The sequence below is a fragment of the Drosophila novamexicana genome, unplaced genomic scaffold (assembly GCF_003285875.2).
Source record: "Drosophila novamexicana strain 15010-1031.04,08,12 unplaced genomic scaffold, DnovRS2.1 tig00002170-arrow-arrow-pilon, whole genome shotgun sequence".
Lineage (NCBI taxonomy): Eukaryota > Metazoa > Arthropoda > Insecta > Diptera > Drosophilidae > Drosophila > Drosophila novamexicana.
Window position 1 is genome coordinate 26105 of NW_020824953.1, and position 17980 is coordinate 44084.

Below are 17980 nucleotides of genomic sequence, written 5' to 3' on the forward strand. Positions count from 1 at the left end.
GCGCTGATCTTGAGCTGAGCGCGCAGCTTTAAACGGCTGATGAGCGCGTGACTCGTGAGTGTTGGCAGATAGCAAAACTATCGTGAGCTAGTCACGTTAATTCGTAATATCTTGCTTGACTGTTATATTGAGTATATCGGGGAATCAAACCAAAACCGCAACCATAAAAGCTAGAGTTACCAAACCCGACATGTGGTTTCTAGAGAAGTATATATATTTGCATTTGGTGTTGGAAGAAGAGGGTTCAGGAGCACCCGACTAGAACCTCTTTCTTGTTTTTTTTGGCTTATCGAAAATATTCTTTCGGAAACGTAGCCGTTGTACCGAAACCGTTACTAATGCAGTCCCCCAGGTTTTTCATCCTCTCCAGAAGTGTAATACGATTCGGTTTGATTCCCTGTTTGCAACTTTTCAAATACATTTCAATCTGTAATATTCTTCTTAATATTTATATTTCTTATCTAATTCTACCAATCAAAAAAAAAAAAAAATATATATTCTTGCTTGCACATATGTATATGGTTGTGTGTATTTCTTTATGTGAGCTAATCAGCAAAAACTCAAGCAAACAATGTGCTGATTCAGCTGAATAAATCTACTTATTATTTTTTGTTGTCGGTAAATGAAGATGATAGACAAAAGGGGATTCCCACTTTAAATGCTGTAAAAGCTAAAGAAACAAAAATAAGATCGTTCCCACTTGAATGAATAACGCGCTGCTGTAGCTCAGGCTTTGAGTGACTTTTTATCAGAATATAGGAAATGTGCAAACGAATAAGCATGGATTGGTTGAATAAGAAATTTATTTTAATTCGGAATAGGTGTACTTAAGTAAGCAGACACGCTTAATGATATGTCAGCTACGTTGTCTTCGAGTGCCATCCTTTTTAGTCGGCATATCCATAGCTACGATGACATCATCGCTGACATGTCACCAAGGACGTCACGTAAGCTTCTTACATCGCAGCCTTCATCAATAAGCAACTTGTGGTGAAACAAATCTGCCAACCTGCTGGGCTATGCTCAGCGAATATTTCGCTATTTACATTGTGATTCGATTAGCTTTATATCTTGGACCACAGGCAGACAAGAGATGGCTGCCAACCAGGCAGTCAAGCGGAGCGTGACCAGGACAAAGCTTGCTCGCGATTAAATGCTTATATTTACACACATGCAAACGGGCGTGCGCGAGTGTGTGTGCGTGCCTGTGTGTGGCGCCAGTGGAATTTCGTGAATCAAAGTTTCTGATGTGGCGCACAAAAAGTCAAGTGGCAGCGCGCGTAACGCAGCGAAACGCTCAAAAGAATACGTGAGAAGGCGTTGCAAGGCAGTCAGATGTTTCTGTGTGTGTGTGTGTGTGTGTGTGTGTGTGTGTGTTGTGTGTGGCTGTGTAATCGCCATTATGGCTGCTTGCCATTGCATATGCGCTCACGCACACGCATGCAAAGCACATTTAATCAGACGCTTCACGCCCTTAATATACCACCCCCTTCACCTACAGGACGTCTTAACACCCACGCCCCTGTCGCATGTCCCTGTTTCAGAGTTCTCAATGCCTGGTTTGTGGAACTATGCCATGTGTAAAGAAACGTGTGGCATCATTACATTCTCCAGTCAGTTTCGTCTTCATTTTGCTAAAACATTTATCTGCACACCAATCGCACGCACACACACGCAGACACACGCGTGCACACATACGCACACACAGGAAAAAGAATTTAATGTTACAAACTTTTGACGTGCTCTAATTCGTATACAAACAGACAGTCTGGCATTCTGATAGTCTGGCAGTCTGGTAGTCTGTCTAAGATTCTCGCAGTCTGGCAACTCTGTCACCTTGACTGTACCCAGTCTATAGGGCTTCACATGTCTGTTGCCGCGATGCTGGCTTGTTAAAGAAAATTTGTTTTTACGCTTGATGGCAAATTGGGCGCAACTCACGCCACTACCACCAGCCCCCCCCTTGGTCTTTGCCTTTTTTTGCCACGCCCATGCACTTGACTTTTGTATGTTGTGCGTTGGACCCGTTAATATTTCATATGTCAACGCAAGCAACATCCCAACATGCCCCGAAAGCCAAGCCACCAACCCAATCCTGCCCCCCTTCACCACGCGCGCGCACACACACACACACACACACACACACACAAACATCTCATCCCTTTGTGGGCACCCCCCGTTTTTTTTTTTTTTTTGTTCTCAAGCGTGGCCGTAAAATCGCTTGCATTTAAAAAATTTGATTATGTGAAATTCTCATGCGGGGAAATTAAATTTATATACAGATTCACAATTTTTGTGCCTGCTTGTTGTTGTTGCCGCTGTCTCGCATTTTCATTTTTTATGACGGCTTTTCCGCATTTTCGGCATCAAGCAGAGGAGCTGCGGAAAACAAATACATGAAGCAAATTACATGTACGCAACAAAAGACCGAATTTGAGCTGCCCTGTAAGCTCTAGAGTTAAAAGATATAGTTATTGTATATTTTTTTACAATCGATTGGCATATCTATATCTCGCGTTTCAAGAGATCTTTAAATAAATTGGTAGGTATAGACAGTTATTGAACATGTTACACGGAATCAGAGGTTCGTGTCTTATAAGAGATTGGATCCATATCCATGACTGTGGCTTGCTTACAGCTCTCGATCATGCCCTGTTTTAACCATTTTCTTAGTACAGGGTATCAGAAAGCGAACAACATGCGACTGACACATTCACTCAGCCAGTCAAATTGAGCTACATCAGCTTCAGTTTCAGCGTAACCGTTACGTTCTCTTATACCCGATAAGAATGTTAATAGACACATACAAATACTGTTGAAATGTTGCAAAGTTTCAAGTCTATATGCTGACACGTGCAGAGTTGCCAGACATTTACAAAAAGTTGTTGAAAACTTTGACATAATATTTTCTTGTAAGCTATCATATGACGGTATCTGGTTCTGAATGGCATTGCAATACGATTTGTGCATATATTTTATATACAGTGTTTAATATTTAAGAGTTCTTGAAAATCCCAAAAGGTCTAGCATAATAAAATACATTTTATTGTAATAAAGAAAGTATCATTTTCTTTTTTGTTGGTATTTCTGAAATAGGACGTAACTTTGAATCACTTAAAGGAGACTATGCAAGACCTATGTTTAACCGATATTATAATTGGTGACAATATTAAATAAAAAACTTGTCAAAATTTTAAAGGAAATATAATAATAAAGTGAAGAAACTATGCACAATATTAGGGTATAGACATAATTAATAAAAGGCATATTATTATGATTAAAATAGATTGAGCAGAGTTTTCATTAGTCAACCCAGCAGCATATAAATAAATATGCAAGCTGATAGATAAACATATATTGTTTTTTTTGCAGGGTATTTGATAGTCGTTGTCTGTTTTGTTATTGATTTCTTTATTTGCAGTGTGTGTTAAGCGACTTAAAACAGCTTAAATGCTGGCGCTGGTGCCATCAAGTGAGACGGAGGCTGGAATCTGGGGGACTGGGTCTGGGTCTGGGTCTGGGTCTGGGTCTGGGTCTGAGGTTGGAATGTGCGCGGCGACAACAGGCAGATGGGGGACACGGTGCCACACGGGGCAAGGGGCAAGGGGCAAGGACACATGGTGAGGCAACGGGATCGTCATTGGCATCCGTATTTGTGCTTTAAAGGACAACGGCTGGCAAATGTTTGCGATTTATGCATAATTTATGCAAAAAGAGACACAGCAACAATTTGACATTAATCAGTATGCTTTATTGACTTGACCCAAGCACACAACAAAGGAGCGAAAGAGATGGTTGCACGACAAGCAGAAAGCGCCGTGCAAAAGCGAGAGAGAGAGAGAGAGCGACAGAGAGGGAGAGTGTGGGAGTGACAAGGAGAAGAGTCGCGCGCGACACTCATGACATTCGTGCCTGACATTCTCCATAACTTAATCAAGAAATTCTTTATGCAGCCATCTCACTCTCTGCTCTCCATGTACCCCGCATCTCACCCGCTCTCGCGCGCTTTTTTAGTGATGCTTTGTCCCATTCTTTATGTGTGTTCCCCCCTGTCGGCATCTCATCAATGGCATTAATGCCTGTCGCTTCTATTGTGCTTTCGTGCCTTTTGTTTTTGATAATGAATGCGAGTTTGGTGACATACCGTTGCCTCTTTGCGGTTCAGCATTTTTTCAGCTCCCTTTTTGCATAGGAATTTTAATAAATTTCTCTATAAAAATCTTTGACAGCCGCAAGTTACGTATTTCGTTTAATGGTTTAATGAGTACCTGCTGCTATGCATATCGAAGGGTTTTCTGCATTCCGAATTTGACTTTGACGCAGACTTTGACTTTCACCTTGACTTTGACAAGAGGTCGCTCGCATCTGGCAACGCTGTTTAAGATGTGTTGGCAACCTTTTATAAAGGAGACTTTAACTCAGAAAGAACACTTGATGGAATTATTTTGGCATTTAAATAGGTGAGACATACAGAAACGGGAAGGGTCTATCGAATATGGTATATTATCTGTATGAACGCTTGAGGTTCAATCTGTTTGAAATCTAAAATAAAAGTTTCTTTTTGCAAATAAACATCTAATTTTAATATTCAAAATAAACGCATTCTCAATCTTTTGTCTATTAAAACCTGGTTCCTGGTTAACATGTATGGAATGCATGCACTTATTTTTTTCCAAAATCTCTTTTTTTTTATGGTAAATGCCAATTAATAGTTCGGCTAACGGAAATTATTAAAAACTGATACGTCACGTTACGTGACATAATTTTATGGCCAAACGACTAACAAGACGATAGAGAGAGAGACTTGGCTTCTTCGTGTGGATCGGGAATTGGAGACGTCGCTGATTTGCGTTTGAATTGTTGCCAAGCATTTGTTATTGTTATTCGCATAGCTATTGGCAACTCTGGCTAACGAACCGAACCAATTACAGTTGAAAATATGTATTTACTACGCTCGGTTCGAACCTCAAGTCGACGACACAAAGTCCACGTAGCGTTGCCCAAAAATAAAAACAAAATTAAACAATCTATAAAAATACCTTTAATAACAAATTAAATGAAAACAAAACCAAATGCTTATAACCCAACGCAGATATACCCTGTATTTTGTAAAAATATACTAATTCTTTCAACTGCTTAAGACTTCAGGAGCTCAATCTTGAGCTCAGTCTGCAAATTCTTCAAATATATTTGTCAATAACTTTTATGTTTCAAATGAGTTTGTCGTGAAACTTTCGCAAGATAGAGTTGAGACAAAGGGGAGTCTACATACCAAAGTTTCCAGCTATAGCTCTAATGGCCTCTGTGTTCACTGGGAAATATGTGTGTGGGAAATATGTTCTTAATAGTCTTGGGGCGTTATATCTTAAGCTGTTTTGTTTTCCGCAGGGCATACAAAGTGGACGACGCGTGTGCATTGTGCGGGCAATTAAAAATAATACATATATAAACAAATTATGAATAAAAAAATATTATAATTTCTTTATTGTCAATTGGCCAATGTTGGATCGGTCCGCTGACGCGTTTTTTAGTTGCGTTTTAGTTGGCCAAGCGAACGGATCGAGACAAAGCGACGGATTCGGATTCGGAATTGGAAATCGCTTGCGCAAACGTGTCAGCTCTGAGCTGCCTATAAAGCACCGCATTAGACGACGACAACGCAAACAACAACAACAACAACAAAGCAAGAGGAACAACAATGCACCTGTACGTGGCATTGTGGGTGTGTGGCACGCTGCTGGCCCTGCTGCTGGGCTGGCAGCAGCGGAAATGTTGGCGCCTCATCTGGCAGCTGAATGGCTGGCGGGGCGTGGCACAGCAGCCATTGCTCTGGTTTCTGCTCTGCATCAATTTGCATCCGAACAGTTGAGTAGCTCAAATAATTTACCTCAATACACTGCCCACTTAATACCTTCGCCTCATGCCGCAGGCATTTTGGACAAGGTGACGCGTCTGCGCGTGCTCTTCCAGCGCCCGTTGGCCATATTGATTGGAACGCGCGCCCTGCTCTATATTGATGATCCGGCGGGCATGGAATGTATATTGAATGCGCCCGAGTGTCTGGACAAGACCTTTATGCAGGAGGGCTTCTTTGCCCGTCGCGGTCTGCTGCATGCGCGCGGTAAGTATTAATTATAGTCCAAGCCCTACCCAGGGCAGCCCGAGCCATCCACTAATTGTGGGGATTGCAGGTCAAAAGTGGAAACTACGTCGCAAGCAGCTGAATCCCGCCTTCAATCACAACATTGTCATCAGCTTTTTCGATGTCTTCAATATGGTGGGCAATCAGCTGGTGGAACAGTTTGCCACACAGTCGCATCTGCACGGCACGGCGGTTAAGTTCAAGGATGCCGAGGATATGCTCAGCCGTGCCGTTCTGGAGGTATCCTGCCGTGAGTAGCCACCCATTGAATGCCTTAACCAAATCCCAGCTAGAAAGTTGAAACGGCCGCTGCCCAAACGCTGCCCTCGCACGACACGTTTGTCCAGTTTCCATGCGGCTCACGTACGCGGAACCCATTGAGACCGAGCCACATAGACCCGAGGGTCACCATTCAAAGCTGCAGGCCAGCACTAGAAGTGCTTTCGGCTGGGCGTTGGGGGGCATGTTGAGCTGTAAATTATGATTAGGCTTATGCAGTAACTAGTCGATTGGATATTGATTGCTTCGACATAGGCGCGAAAATCTGTTATTATTTTGCTGCTGCCTCAGCAAGGGTATTTCCATTTTGTTACTCAACATGTTGCATGTAATACCCATATGCGCATGTCCGACTGTTTTTAATCATATATCTCATCAGAGCTACATACACTTAATTTAGGACCTAGCTTCTCGTAGAGTGACACAGGTCCAAAATATTCGCTTCTCGCCACTAATATTTTTTATTTAAAAACTGAAATTTAAACCCAAAAATAGCCAAAGCTGGTACCTGACCCAAAGAATGGTTTGATTAAAAAGAAAAGCTAATTGAGACATTTGGAAACGTTTGTTTCCAACCCGAAGGGGAAAGGTCAACAGAATGGTTAAGATTATTATATATGAGCCAAGAGGTGCTGCCTCTGATGAATTTAAAACTTAATTATGTTTCTGAATGAAAAACATGTGAAGAGTCACAACCTTGAAATCAATACTTAGGTTCAGGGACGCGGCAAACACAGATGAACTTTATGCATGCATGTAAAATATATACACGTTTTTATAAATATATATATATATTTATATTATATGATTAGGTACTCACCTGCCAATTCACATGCTTGATTATTCATCGTCATCTGTCAGTGGGTGGAAGATGAACTTTTATATATACACAACACTGAAAGAAGAAAGCAGAGATTGTGTTTATTAGCTTATTTTTTTTTTGATACATAAAATCAAACATTAGTATATACGGATATAATAAGACATAGTTATGTTCAAAATACGTACCAGTTTTTTCTTAACTGCCTCATAAAAAATTGATGCTGCTTCCTCCGGCAACTATATAGGCACCGTCATCTCCTCCGATATTAAGGCCGCCGCCTCCTTCATAGGCGTGGCCGCCTTCTCCTCCTTAGCTCGAGCCCCCGTGTACTCAATCGTTGATTTCGCTACACCCTCAATAGCTAAAGCCAACGTCTCCTCCTTTGCTCAATTTTCCATTTCTTCAATTTTGAAGCCGCCTCCTCCAATATTAAAGCAGCCGCCTCCTTCAAAGTTGAAGCCGCTTCCTCCATAGTTAACGCCGCAGTTTCTTCCTAAGTTGTAGTTGCCTACTCCGAAGTCGAAGCCGCATCTTCTACTTGAAGTGAAGTCTGTGGGACTTACTTGAATTTATGAGAATCCCGTAGGAGGGCATTATTTAAGAAGACATACGTACATACATGCATACATGCAACATGCAACATGCAACATGCATACACACAAACATACATACATAAATACATACATACGTACATACATACATACGTACATACATGCAACATGCATACATGCATACATGCAACATGCATACATGCATACATGCAACATGCAACATGCATACATGCATACACAAAACATATATACATATATTTGGCTACACTTTAATAACGGCGAACTTTAAGTTAAGAACTGCTTTACCTTGAATTTGTGGTAATTTTGCAACTACATATGAGCGAATTAGTATGAAGTGCCCGAAGAAGAGCTTTGTGGCGTGTTCCATTATATTTACACACATCTTGGGCCGACTGTGCTTGAGGCGTTCGCTGGCTGCGTTCGTTTCAATTTTTGGTCCAAATTTAATTACTTGACATTTGACACTTTGCTGGATAAAACAGTTAGCGGTGGCCATTACCAGTTGGCTGGCGGCTAAAGGGGGCTGGTTTGAAGTGGGAGTTTTTGTGGGATTCTTTGGCCCAGAGCTTACGATGAAGCTCAGCGCGTCGCATGGGGCGAATTATGTTGTCGGTAGCCGAAGTTAAGGACTTTCTGCCTGCTGTCGGCGGGCAATATTTGAATGTCACATCTCTATCTCTGTCTCACTCACTCTCGCTCGCGCTATCTCTATCTCTATGACTGTCTGGGTCTTAACACCTCGTTACCTTTTATTGCAGTCACCATTATGGGAACACCGACAAATTTCACGCAAGCGGATGACGCACACATCGCAACCACCTACAAACGGTAAGTGGTCTCAGCCCCAGCGGCACAAAAGCCGTAGACTAATGCTGATGTGTGCGTGTGTGTGTGTACTTTTTAATAGGCTACTCGAAATCTCGGCTATTAAAATTGTGAAGCCCTGGCTGCAAATCGATTTACTGCATCGCTTATTGGCGCCTCAATTGTACGCCGAGGCCGAGGCATGCAACCAACTGCTGGTGGATTTTGTGGCACAAATCGTGCAGCGCAAGCATCGCAATTGGCAGCTACGCAATGCCATCGACGATGAGGAGGATGTACCCTGGCAACGGCGCATCTTCATCGAGCAAATGTTCCAGCTGGCGGCCAACGGCGAACTAACGCTTCAGGACATCGAGGATGAGGCACAATCCATGGTTTTGGTGGTGAGTACCAGACACTAGAAATCGTTTAAAGCTAAGTGGGCTCTTACAATATAAGCGGTTGTTCTATATCCATACAGTTGGTAAGTCTGTAGCCATTGAAATCGGACTAATATGTCGGTCTGTCGATCTGAGAGATTTTACATGCGAGGGTTTCCGAAATTTAAATGTGGAAAATTGATCAATAAGCTTATCTAGCCTCGTCATGTATATCGTAGATTATAAAACCTGAAACTAAATATCGATTTATACCGATTTTTATCGATTTTGCAAAGTTGTCGATGGACACTGAATTGGATGGCTCAAGAAATATTTAACTTAAGACTAAGCTTAAGCCCTCAAAATGGAGAAGGGTAGAAGTGCTTTAGTCGGGAATGCCCGACTAGACGATGCCCTGAACCTTGCTTCTAGCTGCCATTGTAAGCATTCCAACTTTCTTCCATAATACATATATACACACAACCACTGGGCTGCTTCTTCTGGTTTCCTACACTTCGGTATTTATATTTATATCCGATCTTTATAAAAGGTCAGGGTTCTAAGAAGCACCAAAAACATTTGATTTCCCTTAAATCTGGTTTCAATAGGATGGAAGGTATCCAACAAGTAAAATATTGTTAATCTAATAATGATTTTACATGCACATATTTAAATGTAATTTTAAAACATCTTTATAGAAAGCGCGTTAGTTAATCGAATATCTGACCGTCTTTCAAAATATAAAGCATCAATTTATGATCTATATTTATCGATATGATAGGTGTATTTTTTTAGAAAGGGAATTGGAATCATTTTGATGTGCATGTAACAAATTTAAATGTCATCTTTATCTAAGCAGCTGCCTGTTTATCGATATCGAAGATAGAGTATACATAGATCTCTCTTAACTCTCAATATAAACTTGATTTTACGTGCCCAGTCCTTTGAGACGGTCTCGAACAGCATAATGATTGCTCTGCTGTGCCTGGCCACCCACAAGGGCGACTGTCAGCGGCGACTGCGAGCGGAAATTGCGAGCGTGCTGCCGCACGGCAACGATGCCAGCTATGTGGGCGTTGAGCAGTTGCAGCAGCTGCGCTATTTGGATGCATTCGTGAACGAGGCGCTGCGTCTGCTGGCGACGGTGCCGATGAATTTGCGGCATGTGAGCCGCGACTTTCAGCTGGCTGGACGCGAGGCGATTGTGCCACAGAACACGATAGTTGTGATGGACACGTTCAACATGCAACGCGATGCGGCCTGGTGGGGCGACAGGGCCAAGCAATTCGATCCGCAGCGTTTCCTGCAGCAGCAGCAGCAGCACCAGCTCGATCACGACCAGGAGCCGGAACAGGAGAAGCATCAGGACGAACAGCAGCAGTCCGGCACGGAGCGGGCGAAGCAGCGTCGACACTCGTACAGTTTTTTGCCCTTCTCCAAGGGGCTGCGCACCTGCATAGGTGAGCTCTTGGCCCTTGATTAACTGCTTAAATGGTTAAGTGCTTAACGGTTAAAAAATTTGTTTACAGGTCGTCGCTACAGCTTCTTCATTATGAAGGTCTTTCTGGTCAAGCTGATAGCCAACTTTGAGTTTTGCAGCGATCATCAACTCGAGCAGCTGCAGTTCGTCGAGGGCATCTCGCTCAAGTTTCGCAACGCCGACGAGATACTCTTCCAAATACAGCCACATAAGAGTTCATAATATTATTGCGCCTACCATACCCTGGCGGAGTCTACCATATTCAGCATATCTGATCAAGTCATATATATTGTCTGCGCGTATTGACAAAATTTCCGTCTGTCTTTCAAACTAGTTCCAAGGCTAAGATTTGTTCGGTTGTAATTCGATTCTAAGATTATTTTACACTCTTTGCTGGAATTTTAGCAGAGTTCTCATGGCAATATTTAATGGTCCCCAATGCTTAAAAACTAATTCGTTTGAATAAATTAGAAAACAATTGGGTTTCATAGCCTTCAAAATTGGAACTCTTGGGTTATGTAAGGTATCTAAACAAATCGCTCTGATGAGCTTCGCGTTTGCGTTTCCATCAAAATTTTTGCGCATCAAAAGTATTTTTGGTTCCAACAACCTTTTTTTTTATTTACTGATTGACAGAAAGTTGAAAATAGTAGGGAATACTATATCGTTCACATGCCATATGATTTGTTTGGTATAATAAATATATAAGTCTCCGCCAGGGTATTAAAATTTCGGCATGCCGAAGTTAATTCTTCTCCGGTGTTTTTTTTTTCCTTATTTTTTTTTTTTTGCTGTAATTTTCGTTAAACCTAAATAGACTAGTACATAATATTTAAACGATATGCTAGATGGACTGCTAAGCTAAACTTGTAGAATTTGGAATGAGAGGATGGCAGAATTTATTCCTTGGCAACGAGCTGCAGGTCCAGTTTGTGGAGCTTCTTGAGCCAGCGCTGCTCAACACGCTCCTCGAGCCGCTTCTCCAGATTGGCGGAGGACTGCTGCAGCTGGTGGGCATTCAGCTCGGCCTGATGGGCGCGCTTCTCGCTCTCGTGCAGGCGCTGCTTCAGCTTGGCCACCTGCCGGTCAAAGCTTTGCACCTGCTGAGCAGAGCGCTCAAAGGCGCGCTCCACGCAGTGCAGATTTTGGGCGGCGGCATCCAGTTCCGCCTGGAGCACGGCATGGCTGGTGCGGCTGGCCTCCAGCTGCTGTTCGCTGTGCGTCAGACGTTCGCAGAGCTGATCGGCTCGCTGGCCGCTGTACTGGGCGGTGCGATCGGCTTCCTTGGCCTGACGCTTCAGCTTGGCCAGCTCCCAGACAAGCAGCTCGATCTTTTCAGACTGCAGCTGGTCGCGATGCTCCAGTGCCTTGCGCAGGCGATCGCTCTCATTGAGTGCGCCGCGTGCCTCGCGCACCGTCGCCTGATGATGGGCCACGTGCGTCAGGGCCAGCTGTAGCTCATCCTCCAGTTCGACATTGCGACGCTGCAGGTCCATGTAGCTCTCCTCCAATTGGCTGCGACGCTCTAGCTCACGTTGCAGCATTGTCTGGCAGTGGGTATACTCCTCCCGGTAGCGTTCCAGATCATTCTTGGCCACATGTATCTTATGCTTCAGTGCATCCAATATGAGGCCCTGTCTGCCCAACATCCTTCCAAGTTTTGAGTTATTCGTTTTATCTTCCTTATTTTGTAGCAGCTCAATAATGCAATTGCTTTGGCCTGAATTGTGCCTGCTGCCGTTTTGCTTTCTTAATGAACACATTTTATATAGCTCAGCCGACTCGAGCAGGGTTACTTGATACGTGAATTGCTTGGCCTACTGCAGCATCTACTTGTGCTAGGGAAATTGAGGTGTCCATACTAATAAAAAAAGTACCATCAACAAATTTCCCTACTATTTGAATTTTGTGCTTTTGGCCAGAGCTTCACTGTGAGCACAGCTCAGATTTTAACCATTTGCAAGTTGGCCACCAGATGGCGCCATAGCTGTAGCTTAAGTTTGTCAAAGCTAACTGAAAGCTTTGCTAGAAAGCTTGGAATTCAGCTTAAAGTGCAGATACATTTAAAACAAATTTAAAAATCAATTTAAGAAAATATAAACTTGTATATTCCCTTTCAAAATCAGCTTGGCTTGGCTGCACTTTTAAGAGCTTACATTAGATACGAAAATGTTTTCAACATTTTAATAAAAAATTAAATAATATTAATAAGCGTTTCTCAACACTGTTTTATATTACTTAACATTAATCAAGATTTACTAACGATGAAATGGGAATGTGTTTAAAGAAGCCGGGAGAGTAATTGCAGAGCTTATTCGTTGGATTTGAACCAGAAAAAAATGTACCCAAAAATCTAGAAATAATACGAAAAAGATAGCAACAGATATTTGCAGAGATATGTATAGTAGTTGGGTAGTCTTCTAGACAGAATCATAGCAGTGCGTGATGTTTCATATAATATAATATTTTTATATTTTAAAAATTTTGATTCGTTTGAATGTGATATAGAATCAAAACAGAAGCCACGAGAAACTTGACTATTAAACTTAACTAAATAATATTTTTTCTTTATTCTTTGCGTTTTCTATTTCCCTTTTCCTATCCTTTTCCATTTTCGTTTCCACTGATTCTACCTCGTCTTCCTCCGGTTCAGGATCCGCTTTAAAGCCCTTCCTTAGTATACTAGATGGTCCGCCGGTTGGATTTTCTTTTTGTGCCTTGGCAAATATTTCGCCCAGCTCCATGCAATCCTTGACAGTGACAATTGACCACTTGTGCGGTCTCATATGATAGAGACGAACGAGTCCGCCCGTATAGGCATCCAGATAGGTGGCATGGTAAACGCCGCGTAATGCCAGATTGTAGGCCTCCTCATCGGACATATCCCATCTGTAGAAGCTGTCCAAGATGCCCAATGCACAATGCGCACCGCTCCCAATCGTAAATAAATTGCCCTCGACGCGCTGACCATCGGAGTCCACGTAAATGAGCTGGGGCCCATCAAAATCGTAGCCGGCGAGCATCATGCCAATGCAGAGGCCCAATCCCTTGAATTTGTATGCAATGTTGCACATGATGCGCGCCGCTGACTTAACTGTCATCGAACGTCCATAGGTCAGCTCGAACAGACGGCATTCCATTGTGAGCACCCGATCCCAGTAGACGCAATCGGCGGCGCCGCCGGCAATGGTGCCCAATATGCCCTTGTCCACCTCAATGATTTTCTTCATTTCCTGCGAGGCAATAAATTCGCCATTTGTGCCGCGCGAATCGGCGCAAAGAAGGATGCCGCCCTGGTACTTGAAGCCCAATGTGGTCGTCCCGTGCGACATCTCCAGGTTCAAGTTGCTCTTCTTTAGCGATCTCTTAATCTTCCGCTTCGGATCCTCAAAGGGCGGCGCGATTACAGAATATGCACTGTCGAACACGGTCTTGCCCGTGTTGACTTCCACTTGTGCATAGGCAACATTCAGATCATTATAGGGCTGCATAAAGTCCGCCTTATCAATGCCGCAAATCCGCTCCAAAGCCATCACAACCTATCTAATATATTAATAGCTTAATCAAATTTCCACTAAAAAAAAGTTATCAAAATATCTATAGCTGTCTTTTGAACTTTCGATGTGTGCGTGCTGAATAAAACTATAAAAAACTAAACAAATATCAGCCGGGTTCAGTTTAAGGCCTACTTTAGGATAAATCTCAAAAATTTTTAAATTTTCTGTACAATCATTTAAAAGCTGCCAACAGATGGCGGCACAGGAAGGTCTGTTAGAGCTTTACTCAAAACTCTTTTTTCTGAAAGCTCGCTAGAGTGTTTAAAATGTTCAAAAAAATTAGTTTCGAAAAAACATGAGAAATATTGAAATGGTATTTAAACGATTATTTTAAATATAATTCAAATATGTATATTCAAAACTAAAATATAATAATAATATTTTATATATAATTCAAAAATAAATAGGTTTCTTTATAATTAAAATATATATATTTTATATATATATAATATGAAATAAAAACATGTATCAGAAAAACAAATAAAATGTCTGTGTTTTTTTCAAGGTTTGAACTAGCTCCCTGCTTTAAGTTTCTATTCGTGGACCAGTTTCTCCCATCTGGGAGCCCAGGTTTAATCCTTGTTAATTCATAAATTCATAAAATTTGTATGCAAATATTAAAATTTTAACTTTATACTATCCGTAGGCCGTACAGAGTTCTATGAAGAAACTGCGAACTAGTTATTACAGAATTTCCAAATAAAAATCATGGCTACAAAATCGATATTTATCGATATTATGAAAAGGGGAAAACCTATCGAAAAACAAATGATAAACTCATTCTGCCTATGATTTGCGGGAATAGAGTAAGCAATTGAATAGAAATACATTTTAATGTTAACAGTTTCAAATAACAATTATAAAGTATGCGTAAATTATTTTCCTTTCGAAAAGCGAATAATAAACAGCTTAGCCCTAACAAAGTGATAGCAGTTCAAAGAGTGGCCCAACCTGTGTGCTCATTTATGCATGTCGCAATTTATTTTGAGGAAATTTAAGAACTTCTATTATATGCTGCTTTTCGAATTTGTTATTGCGTAGAATAATTGGCGAAATGATTAGAGCTTCCATAACGACGGCTTAGCGATGAGCGGGAAATTACGCTTCACTTTCTTCTCGAGTTGCTCTTTAAGGTCGAGCGAAAAATGTTGAGCAATTACGAGGCGCGCGCCTGGAACACCCGAAGTATGATAATATGCCACAACTGTCAACAATATTTCCGGTGCAAAGTGTCTCTACGGTGATTCCCCGCCGCCAACATTGTGCATGTATGTGTGTGGCCTTGACAGCATTGTGATTGTGTGTGTATGCTTGTACAGGTGTGTGCATAGGTGTGCGCATAGGTGTGTGCATAGTACTCTCAGCTCGGGCACATATCATTGTCAGTGCACGCCCGTGACTCAACTTCAGTTCGCTTGAGTTGTCTAAAGACTCGGGTCCAACTGTCGGCATCGTCTTAGCAACTAAACGACAGGAACAGCAACAGCAGCAGCAGCAGCAACAGCATCATTATAAGCTAGACGTACACTGAGAAAAATATATGCACACGTGCAATGCTTAACAAGTTTTTCTTGGGGGTAGACGGTTTCTGGGGGGAGCCTTAAGAAACGCTTCTAAATCAATTTAAAAATATTATAATATTGTGAGATTTATTTTACGGAGAGTATATTCATGCTATCACAATTCGATATAATGGCATTTCCTAAATTGAGTACCACGGACTGGGACACCTTAGAAGGTTCCACTCAACTGCTTTACGGATAGGTTTGGATGGCCACATATATTGATTGTGGATGCACAACGATTCAAATATATGTTCATGAATAATGCTCAACAATATTTTTGAGCTAGAGAGTTCCATATAAAATAAAAAGCCTCTCGAAGTTAACATTACTGTGAATACTCATCATGTCATTTCTAGATAAGTATAGACAAAAAGTTCAAATATAACTATAACATATATTCAATTAAGCAGAAAGTTTCTCTTGAAACTAAAACACATCTGACTAAAGAAGGAAACCGCTATTGAACCAAACCCTTTCGAGTGCGAACATCTGATTTGTTTTGTTTGTATATAAGAAAATCTAAGCTGAGAAACCTTAAGGAGGTTCATGGATGCAAAAAACAGATTCGCGAACCGAACCGAAACTCAAGGCGGCAATTGGTTTAAGCCGTGAACCGAACCACTAAAAAATCAAACACTAAGCCTTCATTAAAAAATGGCTTGGTTGAGCGTAAACCTAGTGGAAAAATCAGGTTCACGGGGCGTGAAAAAAATTGCCGACAATTTTATCTGAACTTATAGAGCCATAATGACGATATAAAAGTGGGATATTGTATTAAAGCTGCAAACCGGTTCTGAACCGAACCAGTTCGAATGCGGAAATCTTATTTGTTATGTTTGTATAAAAACTAATTTTAGCTCAAACGTATATTGGCAAATGTGTTTAGCACTGCGAAAATAACTGTTTCTTTCGAAAGTAGCTCAATTTGACCCAGAATTTTTGCAAGTGCAAATTTCTATGTGTGTCTATGTGAGTATCTATGCGGGTGTGTGTGTGTCAGTTGAGTTTTAGTCGAGCAAATGGCGCCGTCAACGCAGTCATTAGATGGTTGGGTAGCTGGCTTCCAGCCACGCCCAGTGCTAGTAGGCGGTATGTGTCTGCTACGGTGTTGACGCTGATGTTGTTGTTGTTGGCATTAACTTGACACTTTCCCCATTGCCGTGTGGCATGCCTCGAGTAGCGTACACAGTGCCAGCGAACAGCTACAGAGTGCCCCCATGTGTGTGTGTGCAAAAATTTATAACTGTAAAAGGCACTCGAAACACATTCGCATGGAAATTTGCCTGCATTTTTGCTTTGATTAATGTGCCGGGCCGAGTCGGGAGAATCGCTCGTGATAAAATATGTGAAGCGTCCTGTCTGCCCGTCTGTCTGTCCGTCAGTCCGCCAGTCTTGAAAGGCATCGGACTCCTTTAAGGCGCCACTTAATTATTTACCGAAAGCAACAAAATTTCAATTGTTTTGTGGCGTGCTGCCACTGCAATTGAAATTGCCACAAAACCGGTTACAACTATTTCCATTTGCATTTCCGTTTCCGCCTTCTTGGCAGATTTCAATTGCATTAACGTCGAGCAGCAGCAACATTTGTTGATCGAACTTTAGAAAAAAGCGTTTTGTATTTTAAGTTGATTTCAATTCTTTTGCACTAGAATATGTAAATGTCAGTGATGGTAAATACACTCTGTTTGAAAGATGATTCAAATAAGTGTTGGTAAATACAAACTTAATCCATGTATTTTTGGATTATGCATAGAAGATTCATAAGAGCAAGATGAGATACTAAATGTTAATAATAGTTTTAGTTAATTTGACAATAAATTCAATATATTTAATCCTTAGTTGTGCCCTAAATTATGTCAGTGTTGGACAGCTAACGTGATTATGGAAATGCCAAATGCTGTAGAGTGTTACTGGCAGTGTTGGTAAATGTGTTCACTATACTAATTGAGGATATCAAGAGAATGCTATAAAGCATTTGCGATCAATTTATGTTATCCCTATCAGTTTCGGTAGTTTTTGAACATACTTTAAATATAAATATTAAGAGTCTGAATTGCATTCAAGCTTTGCTCAAATACAACAAATTGCAACCGATACGTATGGGAAAGAAGGCGGAAGGTCATCTAGATGACACTATTGCAGAAACTTAATGTCGAAGTAATAGTTGCCATTGTAATTAAACTACCTGAAAGCACATATGATTCTTGAAATCCAAAAGCTATTGGTTTTTTTTTCTGTCAAATTCCAGTTGGCAAGCACTTTAGCATGTCTGCTGTTTAATTTAGAGAGCTGGCAGCGTTGCCATCTTACAACATAGGTCGAGCAGCGCTGCCAACCCGTCGACATAGTGCTGCCAACTAACCGCCAAGGGAATTGTG

The 17980-nt window shown here is 41.6% G+C and overlaps 2 protein-coding genes and 1 pseudogene across 2 annotated transcripts; 1 reads left to right on the forward strand and 2 right to left on the reverse strand.

The window, feature by feature from the left end:
- The first annotated feature begins 5568 nt into the window (after positions 1-5568).
- Positions 5569-10994, forward strand: LOC115769027 (probable cytochrome P450 318a1). The gene is made up of 7 exons (XM_030713735.1): positions 5569-5864; positions 5930-6121; positions 6192-6392; positions 8575-8644; positions 8724-9024; positions 9941-10460; positions 10530-10994. The coding sequence occupies exons 1-7, from the start codon at positions 5699-5701 to the stop codon at positions 10700-10702; spliced, it is 1623 nt and encodes a 540-aa protein (XP_030569595.1). The 5' UTR covers positions 5569-5698; the 3' UTR covers positions 10703-10994.
- Positions 10995-11075: 81 nt separating this feature from the next.
- LOC115769028 (tropomyosin-like) lies at positions 11076-12268 on the reverse strand. The gene has a single exon (XM_030713736.1). It carries the CDS (start codon positions 12241-12243, stop codon positions 11380-11382), a length of 864 nt encoding a protein of 287 aa, XP_030569596.1. The 5' UTR covers positions 12244-12268; the 3' UTR covers positions 11076-11379.
- Positions 12269-12973: 705 nt separating this feature from the next.
- Positions 12974-14124, reverse strand: LOC115769021 (annotated as a pseudogene).
- Between the last annotated feature and the right edge of the window lie 3856 nt (positions 14125-17980).

Excerpts from the sequence above, each read along its gene's own strand:
- LOC115769028 (XM_030713736.1), bottom strand. The coding sequence starts at position 12,243 with ATGTGTTCATTAAGAAAGCAAAACGGCAGCAGGCACAATTCAGGCCAA.
- LOC115769027 (XM_030713735.1), top strand. The coding sequence starts at position 5,699 with ATGCACCTGTACGTGGCATTGTGGGTGTGTGGCACGCTGCTGGCCCTG. Across the intron at positions 5,865-5,929 it reads CATCAATTTGCATCCGAACA|GCATTTTGGACAAGGTGACG; the intron begins GTTGAGTAGCTC and ends CTCATGCCGCAG. Across the intron at positions 6,393-8,574 it reads CGTTCTGGAGGTATCCTGCC|TCACCATTATGGGAACACCG; the intron begins GTGAGTAGCCAC and ends CTTTTATTGCAG.